The 9,716-nt window shown below is 39.8% G+C and overlaps 1 protein-coding gene across 1 annotated transcript; it reads left to right on the forward strand.

Annotated features, from left to right (window-relative positions):
• Positions 1-2,797: 2,797 nt before the first annotated feature.
• On the forward strand, positions 2,798-3,805 carry LOC308136990 (T-cell surface antigen CD2-like; the record flags this gene model as incomplete). The annotated part of the gene is made up of 1 exon (XM_080505546.1): positions 2,798-3,805. The coding sequence occupies one exon, from the start codon at positions 2,798-2,800 to the stop codon at positions 3,803-3,805; it is 1,008 nt and encodes a 335-aa protein (XP_080361672.1).
• Between the last annotated feature and the right edge of the window lie 5,911 nt (positions 3,806-9,716).

Consider the following 9,716-nt stretch of genomic DNA (forward strand, 5'->3'; position numbering starts at 1 on the left):
GTCTCCTTGTGTTTTTCTTTCAATTCAGCTTTCAAATGTGTCGGCAATATTTTTCTCCAGCAAGTCGAGAGTGTTTCTGTTGTACCCCTGTGCTCTGAATTGAAAATCTCGAAATGTGTCAAAATGCCGTCTGTCATCACTGCAGCTCAGTTCCTCTGACACACAACCAGTTTGAGGAAATACTACTGCACATGACAGTCACCCAGATACGGCAGTTGAAGCAGAGGAGAACAGACTGATGACCCATGATCACTCAAGTTCTCCAATCACAATCTTCTATCAGCATTACCCAGCACATGTGATTGGGATCATTTTCACTGAAACAGGATGTGGGCAAAGTTCAACTGAATGTTTATGGAGCGGTGTCATAAAGGCCGTGAAACAACTATCTGTTGAAATGATGCAGTCGGTAAGGTATTAACACAGTAATAAGTCTTCAATTGTTTTGGCTGCACTCCAGTCCACACCATTGAAAATGAAACATATTCTGCAAGGTCAAGGTGAAAATCCTTTGCTTTGAGGGTGTTTGGGAGTGTCCATATAAAGACAAGATGAACAGTATCACTCTCTTTAGCCACTGGAAGGAGTGGGACAGTTTAAATTCAGTGTAACAATGTTTTCGGGCAATGAAACTTGTGAAAAAATAAAGAAAAATCTCTTTAGAAGTCTGGTTCCTTATCTTTTCTAATAAGGTCTGCTCCAGTGCATTTCACATTTTACATCCACACATTGACACACTTGTTAATTCATGTGTATTCGTCATTGCTGATATTTCTGTTTAATTGCTATTAATGTTTCCAGTTATCGGCCCCTCCCTGTGTTTCTCTGCAAGCGTTTGTTACCAGGTGCAGTTTTACAGACACTGATGAAAATAGACGGAGCCTTTGGATCAGGCGCTCTCTGTGCTTCATGCCAGGTTAGATACAGTATAAGCACCAGGGCACCATATGCTTGCCTGTCTTTCTTGTGTGTGTGTGTGTGTGTGTGTGTGTGTCTGTCTGTGTGTGTGTGTGTGTGTGTGTGTATCTGTAAACCACAGACACAAGTGCTTGTTAATTCACACATGGAGTCCTACTTGTAAGCCAACCAGCAGTGAAAAGAGACATAATCTTTACAACATTTGTAACTGGGAGCTCATTGCACTCGGTTCTCAGTACGAATAGCAAACATTTCACATCAACCCGTGCCCTCGGGGTAGGAAAACGTGTAATGATGGTGAAACTAAAAGAACCAGGTGTTGTTCTCACTGTGAGTATCTTTGAAGGAGCTGAACGTTACAGAAAGATTGTGAATCACTGCTAATTGTGTGAAATAACAGTTGTGGGGTGCAAACTGAACTCATCCCAGTATATCTCTGACGTAGTTGTGTAGATATAGTGGAGGGTTGCAGCTGTATAAATTAAAGTAGGATGGTTTTATCTGCACGTCAAGCCAACAATGAACTGGTTCAGGTTTACTGGAAATGCTCTGGGGGGATTTAAAGAAAGTGACCTTGATTATGATGATTCTCAAAAGTAAATTGTTTATTCAATGTTGCGAAGAAAAATAAATATGCAGAAACCTCAAATTATAAAGCAGAAGAAAGTTCAATTATCTCAACTGGTGTGCCCTGAGGACTTTAACAGGCCAAATGATTCAGAAAATCACTGAGTGAAATTACTGCTCTGGTTTATTATCAGTAAAATATCATTGCATTGCTTTCTGTAAAAGACTTTTCTCTTGATAATATCAAATAAACAATTTAATTTCATTTGAAATCGGTAGCAAAGGTGACACCATCTCTGATTACATGTGCTATAGTGGAGCTGTTCAGCTGAAGCCTCTGAGATGAAAGTGTGAAATGAGGTTGTGGTCTCTCATTGTTCAGTTGCTTCATCAGAAACGATGTGAAAGCCATGACTAAACTAATTGAGAAAAGACAAATAAAATTAATTTGTGTTCTTTGACGGGCAAAAACCAATAGCCAGGATAAATGATGCAAAACCCTGCAGGGAAAATATGTGACTGATGATGATGATTTTCAGCATTTTGACATGATTTCCATTACTATATATTCTCTGTATATTGACATTTTGTAGTAATTATTATATGAAGAATTACGAAATGATTGCATTGTTCGAAGTAGTTTTTTTTCTCCTCCAAATTATGCAAAATGCCTCAAAATTCAGTTATCTTTGCAGCTTAATATAGATCTATTAGACTAAATAGTTGGCTGAATTGTGGCTTTTACATACAAATAATTGCTTTTATCTTTATTCCCAATAACGTGCAGCTAATTCATCAACTTTGAATTGATGGGATTCATTTTCCTCTTCAGACAGATTAAATTTTAAAGCCTGTTCAGTGAATCTTCTGACGTGATGTTGATTGGGTATCAAAATGGAAATAAAAAAAAAACAAAAAAAAAACATCGCTTGGACAAAGTTCAAAATCACATCATGTGGTTTGATGTGTTCACCACAGCTGTTTCATCACAACATGTCATCAATGAAAACACTGCAAATAGATCCATATCTGGGCCTCTTAGAGGTTGATTGCTCCATGACTTTCACAATGTCGTCAGTCATCTTTTGAGAACTGAAAGGAGACTCTTGGCATATGTTTTTCTTCCCGCTGAGGTTTCGCTTCCCTTTTGGTAGAACCCAGTTTTGTTGTACTCAGCAGATATATACGCCCATTTTACCAAGACTGTTAGTTGGCTTAGGCTTTCAAAGGCAGCTGAACTAAGGGATTACAAATAAGACTTTGTGACAAAGATCCAGACGTATACCTCGCATCCACAGGACACCTGTGCAGCATGGCTTGTTTTACCGCTGTTATCTTCCTTTTTGGATTTATCAACCTCTCTGCAGAAAACAAGGGCACCTGTGACGTCTACGCTGCCGTTGGACAGAGCCCCGTCCTCCCGTTGGCTTATGAAAAGCTGGCAAACTCTCATGTGCTGAGATGGACTCACAACAACACCATAGTTTTCTACAGACAGCAAGGCCGAGTGTCTGTCGGGAAACCAGACGACATCTCTGCCACTGGATCTCTGATGCTCAGGAACGTGAAATTCTCAAGTGCCGGCGCTTATCGGGCAGATGTGCTGCAGCACAATGGTACTTTGGCTAAAACATGGGCTAGTCGCCTCTGTGTGATCGACAAAGCGCCAAAGCCTGAAGTCCGTTACGTTTGTGATTTTAAGTCTAGTGCTGTTAATCTTGAATGTGTCGTAGCCAAGCCTGAGGACCTGGAGTTCTCATGGACGCTTGATAAAAAGACATTACCAAGTGAAACAAGTCCAAGGCTGAGAATATCTCTGAATCAGCTGAAAGGAGAGAGGAGCTTCACCTGCAGCGTGTCCAACAGAGCCAGTCGGGACACTAGTGACACTGTTCACCCCACCTGTAAAACTCCTCCTCCACCGTCTCTACTTTGTTTTACGTCTACGACTGTGACGGGAGCGGTGGCAGGAGGAGCTGCTCTGACCCTTCTTCTGATCACCATCATCGTCGCTTTGTGCTGCTGCAAGAGATGCAACAAAACTCAAATGAGAGTCAAGAATAAAGGGGAGCTCAGGATGCTTTCGATGAACAGGCGAGAGCTTGACTCCATCGGGCCGGAGTACGAAACGATGCACCCGACCGAGACCCATCCTCTCCCGAGCCCCCAGCCTTCACCAAGAGCTTGTTACCACAAAGTTTCTCAGCCTGAGGCGGAGACGGCAAACAAACCTCCACAGCTATCCGCTGCAGCTGAAGGTCAAAAACCATCACCGGTGCCGAAGCCAAGGACGAAGAATCCCCAGACAACAAGCATCTGAACGTGTCGTCCTCTCTTTCAATCCCAGGGACTTTTAGGCACTGAGATTAGGAAACACGTTCTTTTTTTTTTTTTTTTTAAAGCTTGAGAGTATGACTGACAAACATGAAAAAAAAAGACAATGTAGAATTTTGAGCAGCAACATACTTTCTACCACCTTGTCTTAACCAATAGTAGACATTATGTTGTTTTTTAATTAACTAATTCAATACTATAATAGACTGGGTTTCTTTTGATTTTATGACTGGAATTGTTAAAAAATGTGAAATAAGTGAGGGCTTCTGCCATTTTTTACAAGTTAAGTTCAAGTTTCATGTTACTGTGTGTGTGTGTGTGTGTGTGTGTGTGTGTGTGTGTGTGTGTGTGTGTGTGTGTGTGTGTGTGTGTGTGTGTGTGTGTGTGTGTGTGTGTGTGTGTGTGTGTGTGTGTGTGTGTGTGGGTGTGTGTCTCCTGCTTTGAATCTCATCTATGATTGTGGAAGTACAAGTGAGCCAAGACTGATACATGAACAAATCAAAAGACAACAAAATGTTTTTGTTTGATTGTTTGTTTGATTTGTTTTGTTAGTTGTTGGTTTTTTTTTTGCTCTGGTGGTATTTTACATTTTTCAGATCTGTTTGGGTTATGTGCAGAATGTCAATGGTGAGAAGATAAGAACATTGTCTTATCTCAAACTCATATAAAAAAAAATAATAAAAAAAACACGGAACTAATTAGAGAATATTACAGGCTAATGCAAGAATATGTCACAGATAAACGATGCTGTGCGATACATTACTGATTGTCTGGTTCCTTTTACAATGAGCCATAGGGATGATTTACTTCTAAGATATAAAAAAAAAAATACCTTTCAGATAAAAACAGCCTGGAAAGCAAAAGTATTTTTAGACTTAAAAAAAACTCATATAGAGTGACCTAGACTTGTCTCATTGTCTCTCAACCCTAAAACATACTGCATGTCATAATTGAAGTATAGAGTAAATACTATGCATTAATATACAGAATATAGACAGTTGTTCTTATTTTATTTCTTCTGCATAACACCTGGACACCATCGTATAGCAAATTATGCTATTATTTTCAGAGATTGGAAAAGCATCTTCATCTTTACCTATTTCCTATATTTGGTCAAAAATGTAAACTTTTCCACTGAGAAAACGTGACATGAAAAAAACCGTTGACCTGAGCTGTTCATAATCTGACCTACTTTTGTTCGCATTAAAATATTTGGCGTGTGTATATGATGTGATCATACTCCATGTTGCAATGTGTATTAATTGTAATAAAGTTGTCACAAATACTCCTGTTTCTCATATTAGTAAGGAAAAAAAGCATCAAGCAGTGTCACCCACAGGCTTTTGTTCCAGCTTCTTAGTCGTCAGCATTCTTGCACTTATTAAAATTTGCTTACTTGCAAGAAGTTATTAAAAGAAAAAAAAAATCAATAGAGAAATGGATTAGCTAAGGCAAATATCTATTATCTCCAATGGGCGAATGGTAATCCACACATGAAAGTGTTTGCTGTCTCGCCTAATGCTGTGTGACAGCCACATAATGGAATCCCCCTGAGCGTCATCGTCTAAAACTTACAAGCCAATGTCATCTTTTGTCAGGTCCTGCGCTCTTTACATGGCTGAAATTTTCTGTCCAGCCGGCAGGGATTTGGTCGTAAAGCTGGTATCTGCTGTTGGAACAATGCCCGTCCCTCCTTGTTTTTTTTGTTTTTTTTCAGTGCTTCTCCATCTCAGCCTCAGTTTTCCTCAAGAAACACTGAGACTTGGCTGGCGGTGAGCCATGTCACTTCCTCTCACTGCCTAAAACTCTTTATACGGAAAGAGAGAGATAAAACAACACATATGCATGCGCGTGCAGTGTGCTTTGAAATATAGTGCACTCACCCACGGGGGACTATAATTCACGATACAACTTAATGAAACACATGTCGTATGTCCACCCTGGAAATGAGAGGGAAATACCTCTGAAATGTGTTTAATCAGTGACTCTTGGAGTCTAGAGGATATGCCCTTTTGATCTCGGTGTGTGTGTGTGTGTGTGTGTGTGTGTGTGTGTGTGTGTGTGTGTGTGTGTGTGTGTGTGTGTGTGTGTGTGTGTGTGTGTGTGTGTGTCCAGGAATCCAGGAACAGGGTCAATTACCCATGGAAAGTATTTACACTGATGTCAGATCATTCTTATTAAAGTTCTGGGGTCAAGAACTGCCAAGTTCGGGAAACGTACAAACTAAAACATCATAGTTCAGCCACAGCGACAGCCTTTTTCATCAGATATGTTTTACATTTCTGAGCTATATATAATCCATGAGCATTTGTTTGTTTGTTTATTTTGCCATCTTTGTATTCCTGATCTAAATTGAATTTTTAAAAGCTAAGATTTCTCATCAAACTACAGAAATAAACTGTTGAAAGTTTGATATTGGAATCCTTTTTTTTTGTTTTTTGTAAAGTAGAATAAATGAACTTCTTACTTCCATGACATTACTTTTGAAGTAACTAGTGACAGATTATTATCATTATGAATCGTAAAGTTACAGACTCCTTGGTAATGCCGTAGACGAAGAAAGTTGCCGAGCTGCTGTCTCTGTTCTGTTTTCCGAGCTAGGACCCATTTATGTGACAACTTTACATAATTTTTTTTTTTAACTTCACAACAAAACAGTGTGTATAAAAGGATGAGTTGAAAAGTAAGCGGTTCACTCAACGTAATGCGTGCTGGGGACAACAAAAATAAACAGAGTAGCGATATAGAATCAATTGAGCCCAGTCTGTTTCTACATCTATGTGACAATGTTTCAAGTGTATTTTTTAATTTCAGAAAAGTTCCACGCTTACGTGGCAAACTTTTGAAAACGTTGTCTGTTACCTGAACATAAGGAGGCTCAAGCAGTCTGATTACTGAAACTAAAGAAGCATCTATTGCCTTCCTGATTAACAACAAACTTATAGTTACTAGAATCACATGGAGACTAATTGTTGCTCAAGACATTTTAAGAGCACTTGTGTTTTTGATAAAAAATACTATTAACCTTTACAAGCCATGAGTCATTTTTTGCCTTGAATTTTGGAATGATCACATTGAAAGCAACTTTCTAATACTTAACATCTGCTGTGAATGCGAATGCAGTGTGAATTTTATGGAATTTTGGGGGGATTAAACAAAAAGCTTTAGGCTAGTTAATGGAGGTAATAGAGGCATTGGATATGTAGTTCCGTATTCACTTAGAAAGCTTTCACCATCACCAGAACCTGAACAGCAATACAGAGCAGAAGAGGCAGAAAACCATATGTTTCAATGATACAAGTCTTCTCATCAAGAATCTAGAGAGATGTTTGGGAGGATACAAACTCTTTGGTTGACATCAATGCAGAGTATCAGTAAACTGTAGATTTTGTTGTTATTAATTTTATGGAGAAAAAAAAATGTGAACACCATTTCACCACCTGTTCAGGCGTGGAGCAGCTAAACCCTGAGAGAATCGACGTGATCTACCTGAAATCTTACAGACAATGGCCACTGTTTCTTTCCACAATCCATCATTCTCACACGTCAACATATGAGTCACCACAGATTAGAGTTATAGCCCATAGTATTACATATTTAATGGCGAGAGGGACAAAGTGGAACATCTCGGACTCCCGCTGACATTTGATGTGCACAGGCAAGTTCAAAAATGCAAAGAAATCCCTGAAGCTGTTTATGTAAACACCTACACCACTGAAATAAGAATATTTCAATCCTGCTTGTGTTACTTTCAAATCCATCTCTAAGTACTTAAATGGCAAAAGGCCTAAAGTCTGAGAATGGATGATTTTATTTTTTTTTTAATGACGTATTTTGGTTTCATGAGCATGCTGTGACATAAACCTGTGTTACCTCTGAGAACTGCCGTCAAAGTATGTGTCACCTGACGCTTTGCTGTTAAAGTTTGAACGGGTTCACATGGTCAGTGGGGATTAATTCTGATTGTGGACATGTTCCAAGTCCAACAGAAAGTCTGTTTACTACTCGCTGCCACCTTCTCAGAGTGATTTGCGTTTCAGTAATGTGAGAGATAGCAGTGGATCAAAGATCCATCGCTGGATGTTTAATCCTGCGTGTCGTCTCCCTCGCCAGGTGTTTCTCTGAGCTGGTCTCCTACTGAGCTGCTGCAATGAATTCCAGGCAAGTCTCTCGTGCAGAGGATGAGTCCAAACAGCCATTGCTGGATAATCAGCTGTTGACAAAAGAAAATGGGGGTAAACTCCCGTCCACGACCGCTGTGAAGGAGACCTATCATTTCCACTACGACTCTGTAATAAAACTGCTTCTATCAGCCAAATTACCAGTCCACGGTCTTTCACCTGATATAAATCAGATGGGAGAAAAATTCCACTTTCGGCTCTAATAAGCATCTTGTTCAGCATTCATGCAAAGATCAAACATTTCTGGAACATTCTTGAAGATATAGCATGCGACTCGTGTGCCGGCGTCAAATTACAACCTGGCAAAATAAAGAAGGCAAAAAAACAAGAAGCATCGCTGCTTATGATGTACATTTTGCACAATAGACTTTTTTTTTTTTTTTTTTTTGGCTTTGACATGTCAGGCACAACCATTTAAGATGAGTCTCTCAGATACCTGTAATACCTTTTGATGAACACCCAGAAGAGATCATTTGGATAGTTTGAAGCCTTTGTCCCTGTCTTCGGGCCTATCTCCTCTCAGAGAAAAGGATCCCTTAAGCCTTTTTGTGTGCGCGGATTCGCGAAGGGATAACGGCACGTCGGCAAAGAGCCGTGTGACAATAGTTGAAGATGAGAGAGGTGTAAAGGTGCAACGAAGGGCCAACAACACTAGGTTTTGCTTTGGCTATGCTGTGCCTATCTGACAAAGCATCAGCGTTACACTCTGGTGGGCGCCCTGCGTGTGGCCTCAGCTTTTCAGACTGTTTGAAAGGCGCGCCGCTCTTTGTGGTGGTCTCACTCTGGTAAATTGCCCAGAAAAGCATTAAAATAGATAAGAGCTACTAAAAGCATCGATTTCTGAATGCTTGTGCCCCCTTTTTTTTATTTATTTATTTCGTTGCCATAGAGCCAACTGAGGTTAACTTCAGCTCAAACACAGCAACACCACATTTATACAGCATTATTACATCAAGAGTTTCCAAATCTTCTAAATAGACTACGTACTTCTTTTATTGGGTTTAGTATCTAGTAAAGTAATTAGAGTAAATAAAAAAGATTTTATACACCAACCACCTTTAATAAGGCCTTTCCACTCTTTAGCTATGTCTTGTTGTCATTAGTAAATCAATACATAAAAAAATCCCAAGAATCACGAAAAATCATTTACAATATCATCCTCAGTGCAACTGATGTAACTTCAGCTGAAATGACTGACCGTCTTATTCAAAACAAGAAATATAATGGAAACAGGTAAAACTAAAGGAGAAAAAAGGGAAGCTTATATGGGCGCAGTAACTGCAATCCCACTCCACATCATTTCATATTAGTAGCAATAACAGTCTGGCAATTATAACTCAAGTTATTAACCAGTAGCCTATAAAAAAAAAAAAAAAATCAAAGCAATGAATGGGTATGCAAACTTTAAAGCTGTAGCACGACTGTCTAATTAGGAATACATTGAATCATCTGTCTAACAAGTCGTCTGGACCAATTAATTTGAGTCCAGTCTTGTCCTTATGGCGGCTGACAGACAGTCTGGTCAAAGTGGCTACTGATGCTGCGCGGTGCCAGTAAATGTGTGGCAGGCAGCTGGGCGGGGTAGGTCGTTGAGCTGCTCCACCATATGGGGTGCTAAAATGAAATAAATCCCGCTGCCACTGTGACATGTGCAACGCTCGTGAATCACTCCGCCATGGTGCGTTATGCTGCAGTCAACACTGTCTGGGATATCCA

Source organism: Blennius ocellaris (assembly GCF_963422515.1).
Source record: "Blennius ocellaris genome assembly, chromosome: 11".
In the NCBI taxonomy this organism is placed as follows: domain Eukaryota; kingdom Metazoa; phylum Chordata; class Actinopteri; order Blenniiformes; family Blenniidae; genus Blennius; species Blennius ocellaris.